Consider the following 13,851-nt stretch of genomic DNA (forward strand, 5'->3'; position numbering starts at 1 on the left):
TTAAACTAAATGGTATAGATGAAATCTTAAATATAAATATTTCTATTGATTTTAAATAAAAGCAAATCCTATTATTTTAATGCTTGTCTCATATATCTATAAGTATCTATAAGCAATAGTAATAATAGTAATAAAAAAGATGAAAATATTACTACGTTTTATAATAAATGCTATGGATCAAACAATAAGCTCTAATGAATTCTATATTAAAATTCAATGAAAATAAAAAAAGAATCATTTCGATGAAAATTCTCTATATAAAGCATTTATATTTATAAAATGGAAATATTTTCTTGTTGATATATAATTTAATCTAATGAACTTGATGTTTGAACGAAATAAAAAGTATCGAATATTGTCCAATTAAATTTATCAGAACAACTTACCGGAATAAAATAAAAGGCCATTCGGTTGCTTTGTTTTAAATTGCAAATTAACGGTTTCCTGTGTGCTCAAAATTGGATCTCCTTTGCTCAAATCTATCGTGAGATATTCCGTTCCTTTGAAAGAGGCTTCGGAAGGCGCTTTATCTGTAACAAAACGGGGTGCACGAATAAGTGAAATGTATTATATTAGTGAAGAAGAAAAATTATAAATGCAAAGTGCAGAACAAATGTATGTGATATGATAATATTTTAAAAGACTAGATCACATAGAAAAATATAGTGAAGATTAAAAACGAAATTAAAAACAATGAATAAAACAAATATAGTGGATAGTAATTGGAAAATTGCAATGCATATTGTCAAAGATTTGTTGCATTTACATTTAGTAATAAGTTAAATGTATATATTTTACATGATTAATGTGCTAAAAATAAAAAATAATAATTTAAAACACTTAGATGAAATTATATATATAATAATTATATAATTTCTTTATATGATTATATTTTTTTTTAAATTATATTTATTAATTTATAATTTACTATGAATATTGTTTATATATTTATTATTTATTTAGAAGAATCATTATATATTATATATATTATATATATTATATATATTCTTTAAAAAATGAAAAAAAAAGAAATTTATTTAGTCAAACTTAATTAAATTGATAATACTTTAAAAAACTTTTAAGTTGTATTATTTAAAAAAAAACATTGCTAATTGTTATTATATGTTAAAAAATTTATAAAGCATTTTAATAACACTTAAATATTTATTATATGAACATAAGGTTTCAGAGAAAAATAATTTTAATTGAAAAATATAATTGTGTCATTATTTTCATCTAGATCTAGATCAAATAACTTTATAATTATAATAAATTAAAAATAATCCAAAACCATTTAATACTTAATAATACTTAATAATTTTATAAAGTGTAACGCAATGTTATCGTATTCTATTTAAAAGTAAAAAAAGGAAATGTTAAATTTCTGAACACATGAAAGTTCCATTAAGAAAGTAATCCAATTTTATGGATTATGCTTGTACCTAGAATTTCTACCATGGTAACTGATTAAATTTTATCCTCAACGACTGAGAAGTTTTTTTTTCGTAATAATGAACATTCTACTGAATAATTTAAACGTAATTTAAAACAATACTTTCTATATTTCTTATGTAAAATTGAAAAGAGAAGCAAATATTGAATTTAATAATGTATGCATGGTTTATTTAAAAGAAATACAAATTATAATTATTGGAAATGTTTATTTCGAATAATTAATATCATTAGAAAATGATAATAGAGAATAAAAATTATTTTAAATGACAAATTAATTAAATATATTTATATTTTTATAATTATATCGTTCAAATAAATACTTCAAATAAATACTAAATAATAAATATTAAAAATAATTTGTATTTTAAATACACGATTATTCAAATAATATGAAAAATAACACAATAAATCAAAAATAAAATAAAAAACTTTATTTAAATAATTATTTAAGTAAGAGTTTATTTCGATAATGGAAAATTCTGTTTTAAAACAATAAATTGTAGATTTATTTGTACGTATATAGCATAAGATACATAAGATAAAATAGCTTTTATATACGTTATATCTACTATAAATATTACAGAGCAGTTTTGTATTTTGAATAATAATAATCCTGATCTTGATGATTATTAACATGCATAAAATCAGATAAATCTACTCAAGAGTTGTAGATAAACTAAAATTCCTAACTCCTGATTTTAAGTTTAAAGTATATATTTCTCAGATTTTTAAAAATAGATAAATTGTTAATTATTATTAACCTTTATCAAGCATTAATTACTTTATTACTTATATAAAATATACCACGTCAGAGATAAAATTCATCAAGTATTAAGATATAAATGATTGATTCTGGCATTATGTAATTTATGACAACTCTCCTTATACTTGCCATATACGATGAATATCAAATAGCAACCTCGAAAGTCTTCATCTAAATACAAATTCATGTAATCCTCTGCCCTGATTTCTATTATCCTATCATCTAAGACTCAAATCTGGAAGGAAGTCTTACTGATGAATCTAGCAGGCTCCAAGCGGAACGTACTTCCTCTTCCTTTCATTACAACGGTATAATACTCCTTATTGGTGGACATGCATTTGGACGGAGGTTAAGGTAGACTCGATATTTTAGAAGATGATTTATGAGCATAGTTAAGACTTTAATCACGGAAGGAACTCTTATTAACGATAATAACACAATACCCAGTGTAATACAACTTGCATACATATTCCAGATATATTTATAATATTAGAAATCTTCTCTGTAATTTCATGAAATTTTATATTTTTTTTAGAGATAAATTAGAAAATTATAAATATCTTTTGAGTTTGAAAATAATGAATTCCATATAATAAATATATATAGAAATATTTATTTATAACAATATTTTTTATTAGAAATTATTTAAGTTTACTCTTTTTGACTTGCTACTTAAAAATTTTAACCAAATACAGTTTTATTGTTTCATTGAAAATAAAAGAATCAAACAAAAATCAATAAATATATTGTTAAAATTTTAATCGATTAAAATTATTATTATAAAATATAGATTTTTATCATATTGTTAAACATCAATACGTTCAATTAAAATTGCCATACAGATTAAAATTCGTCTACTCTTAACGATTATTTCCATAATTTTTATCGCCAATAATCCAACAAAGATAAATTTCATCCCTTCACTCAATTTTCAATCGAAACATCCCTCACCAAGGGAATCTTAAACGCTATAAAGACACCCCTTTTCTCGAGATCCACAAAGGGCCAACGAAGGTGGATCCGTTTCAAGTTGAGCTTAATTAAAAGCAACGAGCGTGGCACAAGGGCGCGCTTCTTCCCTTATTCCTCCTTTTTATTCCTCTCCCAATACGCTCGAGCTTTTTAATTCAGTCTCAAGATATCTGATCTCGCCTACGTAGCCGCGAATACGCGTCCTTGCGAGACCTCTCTCTCTTTCTCCTTCTTTCTCTCCTTCATTATTTTCCATCTTGCCATTGTGATGGCGCGGCCAAACAAAAGTGCACCGACGCAAGGCCAGGCCAAAAAGGTCGCAAGACGGGCTTTTAATGACCCTGGCTTAGCGCCAAATCGCGTCTCTTCAGGCTTGAATGCACCGAGCCACCGATTGAAATGTTCATTACCACCGCAAATCATCCTACGATACTCGAGCGACAATACCCTCTATGGGATGCAGCTCGTCGAGGAATCTCGAATGCAATGGGGTACGTATGATTTACAATTAATTGAAGAGCATTGCGCATTCCAAGAGAATTTGTGTTTCGATGTAGAATTTCTATTGTAAAATTATTTGTTCTCTTGTTTAACATAGCATTTTAGAAGTTATAGACAGTTTAAGAAAATTGTTTGTTATCCTTTTATTTTATGATTTCTTTGGTCACTTTGCTTTATGAGAATTTTTAAATAATAATTATATTTATTAAGACTTTTATTAAATATTTATACATCGTTTGATTCTAATTTCAAGACAAAAGAGATCTGTTTCAAGACTTCTTTATCAGAATAATTACAACGTTCATCGACTCGTACAATGTTGATATTCATCGTATAAAACTATTCTTTTTACTTATATGTTCTTCTGGAAGACTGCGCACCTTGTTTCGAAATTCTTCTTCTAAAGCCCATGCACCATGTCAGAAATATACCTCCTCCATCCGAAGTATTCCACTTAATAGCACGACATTGTTCACTTGCACGTTCCTTGACCCTGCTCGTTTCAATCTCCACGAGAGGGTGGCTCGCACGAGTATCAAGAGGATCGTCGAGCTGTTTGCGATTGTCTACCTACCGAAGAAAGACACTTTCACGGATGGGGAAGCTTGGCGGAAGATCGCCTTCCCCACGGCTTCCTGTCCTCCGCCTTCACAACGAAGAAACGTGGACAGCGACGTGAACACGATTTTTCTCCTCTTCCTCCTCTTTTATCGTCGAAAAGAAGGAAACACGCGTGGAAGTGTCATTAGCCACGTCGAAGGATAAAATCCTCGAGGATCCTCTTCTTGTCTCTCTCTCTCTCTCTCTCTTTCCTTCTCTCTCTCTGTCTCTCTTTCGTTTTTAACCGTTATTCACGAAAGAAAAGTGGCGAGAGGGTAAATGAAACGACGCCTGGGATCTAATCCTGTTAAACGAAAACGGTTTGCATCGGCTTCGTTGAGCGGAGAGGAGAGGTTGCGGGGAGGAAAAAAAGGAAGACGCTTTGATGTCATCCCGATGCGACCTCGCTTCTCCTTTTGTTTGGATTTTTCGTGGAGAGAATAGTGGATGAGTTTGAGGTTGATTTCTTGGTCTTTTTTTTTAGCGAATCTCGTTTAGAGAAAAGATAATAATCTCGGTTTGTTTCGAAAATGTGAATTGTTTGTATTCGAATGCGATTATTGCTTCTCTTTTTTGAGGCAAAATGATGTGATATCGAAGAATTTAATGAATTGAATTGTTATATATTTAATGTAATTTAATAAATGAAAATTCGTTGAAACAATTTTTGGAAATTTTAATAAATGAGAATAAATTAATCGTATTTTTTACTAAATCACAAATATATCAAAACTAATTCGTGATACGATATGATTATTAGAATAAACATTTTTATTTATTTGAAATGATAACATTTGTTACAATTTATTCAAAGAAATAATAAAAAAAACATAATAATGATTTTTAATTGTCGTATTAATCAACTTGTTTATAAAACAACTCAGCATTATATCTATATATCACATATTTCAATGTTTGATAAAATTTTAATAATTAAAATCTTCATAACACGATCAATAATATTGACAATACCGTTGAAAATATTAGCAAAAACATTAATATTTTTAACACACCATTACCACAACATTTGTAATTCGCCCATTGTTTTCAAGATTTCAACCGATCAAAATTATCATTGATAATAATAATAATAACAATATTAATCCTCTTTAAGCAAATTCTGGCCTAATTAAACGAGAACTATACGTATCGTCGAACAAACCAATACATTAAAAACAGCCTCTTATGCATCAAGATAAGTGATTTATCCTTTCACCCTTCTTGAAACTTCCGGCAGACGAGAAAAGAAAGGAAAGGAGGAAGAAGGAAAATAAATTTCAAACGGAAGAGCGGCCAATTTACCACAAGGCATGGCAGGCCCCCTTTTAAACACGGTTCACGCTAACTCGGCTTACTCGAACACGCTTCTTCATTCATTAGACAGCGGTTCGGTACGCAGGAGAAGTGGCTGAAGGAGAACTTTTCAACACGCGATTTCAGCTTCGAGAAGAGAGAAAGTCGAGCAACGCAAAACTGCTCCCCCCGAAAGGAGATTGCTCGAGGATCGAAGCCCTCACCGGCTTCGACTAATTGTGGAACACGCGCCACGAACCACGACTCGTTCAATTGATGAAGGAAACTTCGACATTCGTTCCCTGGCAAATTTCTTTCGCCATACTAGATTTATGGGATATACCTCGGGTTTTTACCGCGAGAAATCGAACCATTCGAATCAATTTTGTTCGTAATTGCGCTCGAGATAAATTTCGATTTTGAAAAGAGGAGGGAGAAATTTTTTTCTCCACTCAATTGGAATTTAATCGTTGTATCGTAAATGTTGGAATGTTGGAAGAAGAATAGAGATATCGTGAGATGGAATATCATTGAATATTAAAATCGTATAAATAATATAAGGATCTAGGAGGTTTTTCAATTTCGACATCGAGAAAACGATGAAATAAACGACACTGTTCAACTTTATCATTTCAACCACTAACAAATACACACACACACACACACACACACACACACATATATTAACTTTCTACTCGAACAGTTCTACATCATCCCAGAGTCAGAGTGAAATCGTAAATTCAAAGGGGCAAAATCTAAATTCTCCCGAAACTCGTAAACTCATAAACTAAAGCGTGATGGAAGACGCATCCGCCAAATAACGCTTCCTCCAGTAATCACCATAAAATGCCGGATCTTCTGGTCTACTCTCCGTATCCCCGAGTCGTAATAATTACGCGATATCCGGCAGATTGGTGTGTCGCTTAGCACCACGGTTTTGCCCCATTGGGGCCCATTTGCCGCCCCATCTCGCGATTCCCTAAATCGACCATTCGATTCCACCGTAATTTCCAACGGAGAACGTAAGTATCGTGTAATTAACGTGGCTTGCTTTGCTACTAATTGGGCCGGTTCCTCGGCTATTGAATAATTTTCGCCATACCGCCTTCAATCGATGCGACCTTTCGAGAAAATATCTCGGATAATTATTTGATAATCGGATTAACAGTGTGAATCTAATGCGTCGTGGAATAACATTACGTACAGTATTGATACAGTATTGAATTGTGAAAATATTTTGTAAACAACAAAAATGATTTTCAACAAGGTTTATTATGAATTATTTAAGAAAGGTATAGAATATTAAGAGAAGATTGTGACATTCTTCTTTGATGATCATTGTTATGAATTTAGAATTTTGTTTTGATTATCGTACGAGAGATGAGCATTGATACAGTATTGGATTGTAAAAGTATTTTGTAAATCGACAAAAATGATTTTTAACAAGGTTTATTATGAATTATTTAAGAAAGGTATAGAATATTAAGAGAAGATTGTGACATTCTTCTTTGATGATCATTGTTATGAATTTAGAATTTTGTTTTGATTATCGTACGAGATATGAAGTTTTGTTTTTATTTCTTTCAGAATTTGTCACTTGTTACAGAAATATTGAGAATTGTGATTGAACAAGGGAAAGGATTGATATTATTAATTCAATTGTATACGTAACTTTCAAAATTGACTCTGTTTCATTAATCTGATAATGAAGCTGACGTCTTAAAGTTTCTATATCTCAATGTTGAAATGTCAGGAGAATTTATAAATAGTAAAACAATACTCTTAAACCGCTTTCAAATTAATTAGTCTAATTGTGCAATTTGTTACATTGAGGCTCAAATTTTGTCAACTGAAAATATCCTTTCTTGTACAATCTTCATTCTACATTTGTAGAGACGGATTATTTATACATCACGAGCTTTCTATAATTATTTAAAATAGAAATTGAAGATTGAAAATGATAATATTTATCGGTTCGATTTAGGTGTTTAAATTTTACTATTTAAAACTTCTTTTTGTTATAATTCTTTTTACAATGCATATTAATACCTCCCTTAGCGCATTGTTTCTTTAGAAAAGGAACTATGAAGATGAATACCAATTTGGACTATTCTATAGGGAGTTTTACAAATTGTGACTTGCATAGTAGTAATAAGTAACGTTTAGAAGTTTAGTCATTATTATGTAAACTTCCAAAACTATGAGATTTATAATAAAGCAAATGAAAATATTAGAATAGAATAGATAAAAATATAAAATCTCAAGTTTTAAAAAATGTATTGTCAATATATATATATATATTATATTAATAGTTAGACAAAAAATTTTTTCTGAATTAATATAGAATATAATAGAAAGAATTTAATTTGAGTTTGTCAAGATCATGCAGATTATATCAATCAAACTATTATACATTTCACAGTTGTATGTGAAGATAGATTTTTAAAACTAGATAAGAAATAAAGGATTTTATAATACAAAAAGAAATAATATTTCAAACAAGCATTCTCAATATTATCATACTATAAAATATAAACATAACAAAATATAAAAAAAGAAACTCAATCTATTTTTAAAAAACAAAATATTGTCAAACATCAAATAAAATAATATTCCCCAATGTATTTAAGATATTTCAATTTCTTATTATTCGTTTTAACTTTACTCCAAATTTTCCCGGATAAAAGATACGACTTCCTGTTTTCATACTCCACAACTTTTAACGTTTATATTCCCCGATTTATCGCGAGCACACTCGTTCCTCCCTCGGATCTATAACGTTCCAAAGACACGAGGAGTCCTTTATGCGAAGCAACGAACGATACACATGCCGTTACTAATCCGTATTAATCGCCCACCATTCATTAGGAAGTCAGCGATGGGTGGCCCTTCCCCAGAGGGGTATGCTCTCGCAGTTTCGCACCTGGCGCACTCTCACGATCAATCGTACCAACGCCCACAACCCGTTTTACCGTAAATCTCTCGGCTAAACTCCGTCGATGCACGCGTGGAAGACAATGGCCAAGTAAGCTCGAGCGCTAACGAAATGGCACGTATACGTTCACAGAAAGCAATTAACAAAATCGTTTATGATCTTGAATCTTGGAAATTTGTCCCCATAGAGGTGATCAATTTCGAGGATTTATAATTGTTTGTAATCGTAAGAAATCGATTTAAGAAAATCCTTTTGAATTCTTTCAATTGAAAATATTCAAGAATTGTAAATAGATTAGAAAATGTACGTTTGAAGAGTCAATTCTGAAAGAAGGCAGAGATATATCTTCAATCGATTTTCGAAAAGTGTCTAACAAATTATAAATACTTTGCATGGAGTGATTGTCAGAGAAAATTATTGTAGACAAAATTTCATACTACTTAACGAGGTCTATTAGTAGAATTTGATTGAATTATTAAAATCATCATTTCTGTTCGCACTTTCAATCTTCTTTAGAAAGAAATTAAAAAAAATAGTAAAAATTTTAAGGAATTAAAAGAATTATTATTATAGATATACTAATCGATGAACAAATAAAAAGAAACATTTTCAAACAAAAATAAAGATTCGTTATTTCATTTGCAAGAAGAATATAAAATTGTTAAAATATTTTTGAAACGTATTTCGTTTCGAATCGTTATCACAATCCGTTCCAGAATATACGTCTTGAAGAGGTCTATTTCAATGGACCAGGACATTGAATGGCATTCGAAATTCCTGAAAACGGCACGACCTACTTTTTTTTTTCCCACGGAAATACGCACGTCGTAGTAGTAAAAAGACGCTGACCTCAGCATTCTATTCTGACCAGTGCAGACATTGCGACAGGTCAGTGAGCGCGGGAGTGAGAGAAGTGCGAGAATAGGAAAGAGATAGTTAAGTTATTCGAAATTAAATGATGATATTTCAGAGACAAAGGTGAAAGAAAAAAAAAAAAAAGATTGGATAAATTAAAGAATGAATTAATTTCGCCTGAAAATATTTTTTGTAACAGATTTTAGAGTATTAAAAATATACACGCTTTATTATATATAGTTTTTAAAACTATCAAGATTAAAAAGTTTAACACACATATTTTTATTAATTAACAGAGATTTATCTTTTATTTTATTTGCCAAATATTTTTATATATTTATATATGCCACATTAAAAAAAAAAATAAATAAATATCATTTACCCTTGCATTGAATTAAATGTAAATCCGTTATCACTTTCTTTGCTTTTCGTATGCCGAGCGTGATTTTTTAATGAAGTATTTAAAACGATATCTATATAATATTTCATCTTTCAACTTGTAAATTATATTCATAAAATTTATGTGAAATGTTCTATATTAAAATGAATGAATAAATTGAAAAAGACAAAACTGCTCTAAATATGCTCTAAATTATAATACTTGATATTGAATATTTGCATTTGTAGATAACTATATTTTATTATTGTAAATAAACAATAGAAAGTAAAATTTTAATCAATTCCTTTTTTATATTCTCATAATCTCTCGTCTACTCTTATTTAAATAAATGATAAATTTATCATTTTAAATTAATTTCATCTCATTAATCTTGCTTTATTGAAAAGAAAACAAAAGGAAAAAGAAATTGCAAATGAATTTAAGGAAAGATAAGATTCTCTTTTGTAAATATTATTAAAAAAAAAATCATTCTTGATCAATCAATGTTTAATGTGATATGCAAAAATTTTAAAGTTCTATCTTTTTCATAATGGAATTTTTTTGTTTTCTGCAGCATTTTGAAAAACAAATATACTTCTTTTTGTTCTGTTATAAAACTATCCTTATGAATAAAGATGGAGATGAGTTTAACGTCATATAAAAATTGCAGAGGAAAATAAAAGATTGATTCTTTTTCTAAAAACTTTTACAATCTTGTATCTTTTTATTATATGGAGAAAACTCAATTGTAATTTTCTAGATTTTTGTTACAGAAATGCATTTATAAGTTACCAACTTATAAATATAAAAAAATAAAAAATACAAATCTAACCAACATTTTAAATTTATTCCTTAAAATTATCATACATTTAAATCTTCCAATATATGTTAATTAAAAATAATTATCACAATTCAATGTGAAAGTTATATAAAACAATTGTCTAGTCAGATATTAAAATCTGATATTTTTCTTATTTTTACGGAATAACGATATTAAAATTTATTCAACTGTATAAAATCACACCGTTCTCGAAAATACAATCTGTCCTCTCTCTGTTTATTTTTTTTTTTTTAAATTGCACAGATGTCATTTTTTTGCAAACTAATACATCTCATCTTGATACACGTGAAAAAGCACATTTCAATTCTGATAAAAAAGCGATACAATAAATTTTGCCACTTGGTTTAAAATAAAGTATTACCTCTTCCAATCCACTTTTCCTCATTTTATTAATAATCAATTTCATATAAACAATATAAATAATTTAAATAATAACATCTATCTTAAAATAAATATGTACATATATATATGAAAGAGAATTAATAACAACAAAAATATAATTCCACAATTCACGAGAGCACTTTACCCTACTGTCAAAACTCAAAACATCTCCGCATTCATGAAAATTCCCGTTCACGCTTGACACATGAAAATCCAACTAAAAATCCTCGGGAGGGAACCGCATAAAAATTAAATAAAAAACTCTCTACCTCTCTCTTTCTCTCTCTCTTCCCTCGCGTCACAGTGTTATCACAGCTCGCTAAAATATTCATGCACCGGTGCAGAATAAACCGCGTTATAAAACACGTTTACGAAGCCGGAAGTTACGCTCTTGATCGCGAGCAAAGCTCCTCCTCTTTTTATTCGAGTGAAATAACCAGGCTTGGTCGAAAGAGAGAGAGGGAAAGAGAGAAAGGGAGTTACGAATGAGAGAAGAGAGAGAGAGAGAGAGAGAGAACGAGAGAGATTTTAATAAATTCCGATGACTCTGGGAGACGATAAAAGTGGCATTAACGGTGTCGTTCGATCTCATCTCACGATGTCCTCGTTGTCCCCCGCCCTCGTCCACGCGGGATTAGCCGAGTAATCTCTGGAAGAGCTTCGAGGACGGGAGTAACGAGATCCCGGAGGAACGAAGACTTTTTCTCATCTTGGAAGTCGAAAGCTTCCACCCACGTTGCTACTCTCTTGCATTTTTCTCCACCCCTTCCTTTCCTTTTTTATTTTTTTATTTTTTTTTCTCCCCCTTGTCTTCCTGTTGCTCCTCCTTCTCTCACCTTTTTTCCACCATCGTTCTTCTTTATCACGTGTGAAAAAGTTTTCGATACCTCTTCTCATTCCTCTTCTTCCTTTGTTTCCTTTTTTCTTCATTCCCTTTGCTTCAGCTTTTTGCCCTCCCTTTCATCCCTCTCTTTGTTTTCCTTATTTTCTGTTTTAAAAAGATGGATGGCGGCCTTGGTCGTCGAGGAGGGAATAGGAAGGAAGAGAGTAAAAGCATTTTCCTTGATGGAAGTCTCGATTCTGACGTTCCACAATTAACCAAAATAAAATGCTGGGCTAGCTTCTGTCTCGTGATTATCTTCGAATGATGTTTAATATAATATAATTCGTGGATCAGAAGTGATAGTTACACGAAATCGGTCCATTCATGTTTCATTTATATCTCGAATGAAAATTTATCCATTTGGATCATACTGATCCATACTTGAGCTTGTAGCTAAGCGTCATTTATATGTAGGAAGATGTAGATCTAGAAACGAGTCTTTTGAGGATGGAAATTTTAAATTCGAGGATTAAACCACACTAGCCAATAATTCTGAGTTTCGATAAACATTTAAAGACTCTTTAAAAAAGTTTTATTTTCAACTTGCCGTGAGAATCCGGTAAATTATAATACGAACATCTGACCTTTTCAGCTTGGTAAGATTCTAACCAATATTTCCTGACCTTTTCGCGAGTTGAGAACAGTTTTAAATAACTTGAGAAGTTACTTTTTCGTGCAATTTTAAGCTGTTTTCCGTTTTTTCATTTTAGTTTCTTGCTTATCGACTTTCCATTTCTCCTTTCTTAGACGTATTTCATTCTGGATAAGTTTTGGATAATTTTTAAATATGAAATTATTGCAGTATATTTATTAATAATTATCAATTTTCTAATAATATAATTAGAATTATTTTTATTTCAATCAACATTAAATTTTATATAGTTTACAATATTATTGTAATATTACATTCTAATAAAGATATATTTTGTTAAAATAAAATTAGAATTATCCAAAAAGAATTAATTGTTTTTGTTAAAAATTTTTGTAAATTTTTAATGCAATTTCTGATAATAATTTGAAATTATTTGATACAATATATCTTAAAATAGTACTGCAAATGTAAAGAGAATAAAAAATTAATAATTTCGTTTAATAATCGATAGAAGAATTATTATTCCATATTTCAAAGATACTTCAATAATAATTTTATTCAAAAATATCCAAAAATATCTTAAATTAATGATTTTTCGATATATATCACTTCAATCCTTTAATCAATTCTTCTGTTCCACGATACTTGTAAACATATTATACGATCACAATAAAAAAATAAATTTGTATCAAGATACTTTGACCTATAAATTGATATATCGAACAACTGTATCAATTCCCAAATCTAGGATCAATTAAATTCTTTCCAATAATCGGATCAAGGCAATTTCCTTAATAAGAGAATTAAAAATTATAAGAAAGCCGCGATGTACCTCGCTCTAATCCCCGTTCCACGATGCTGCTTTGGGCCACTTTGAGCGGCCAATAAAGTAAATTATCTCAGGGGAGCTTAAATCGAGGGGGATCGGGGGATCGACGCGATCGACGCGCGAATAAAAGTGTATCGAGTCCGGATCCGGCTCGTTTAATAAATCTCGATGGATCACCGATGGATAAAAGTGTACTAAAGACGTCGTTCGATTTATTTCCTTCCCGTTGTATCCTCCATACATCCGCAGGATTATCGAGTTAATCCTTCGACGAAAGGAGGCCGGAATAGCGGGCAGGGTACGAGGGCAATTTTCAATAAAGCCGATTTCCACCGTGTCCCAGCCAACCAAAGACGGGATATTCGATCTATCCCCAGTAGGAATTACGATTCGATCGGAAATTAATGGGATACGTGTCAAAGTAGAATTTTTTACCCTCTTTTAATTTTTTTTCTTTTTTTTTTTTTTTGAAAGGAGTCATTCGTTCGTTTCGTTCCTTTTTTCTTTTATTCTTCTTCTTCTTTCTCTTTTTTTTCGTTTCTTTCTTTTTTTTTTTTTTTTTGGACATAGCG

At 30.1% G+C, this 13,851-nt stretch overlaps 1 protein-coding gene across 13 annotated transcripts in view; it reads right to left on the bottom strand.

Moving 5' to 3' along the window:
- The window catches only part of LOC102674491 (neurexin-1), a 425,676-nt gene that overhangs the window by 242,048 nt on the left and 169,777 nt on the right, over positions 1-13,851 (bottom strand). For all 13 annotated transcript variants that reach the window (XM_031511258.1, XM_031511256.1, XM_031511254.1 and 10 more), the window contains one exon: positions 387-530. In XM_031511258.1, coding sequence (XP_031367118.1) covers positions 387-530 — 144 coding nt within the window. The remainder of the gene's footprint in view (positions 1-386; positions 531-13,851) is intronic.

The sequence above is a fragment of the Apis dorsata genome, unplaced genomic scaffold (assembly GCF_000469605.1).
Source record: "Apis dorsata unplaced genomic scaffold, Apis dorsata 1.3 scaffold_295, whole genome shotgun sequence".
NCBI lineage: Eukaryota > Metazoa > Arthropoda > Insecta > Hymenoptera > Apidae > Apis > Apis dorsata.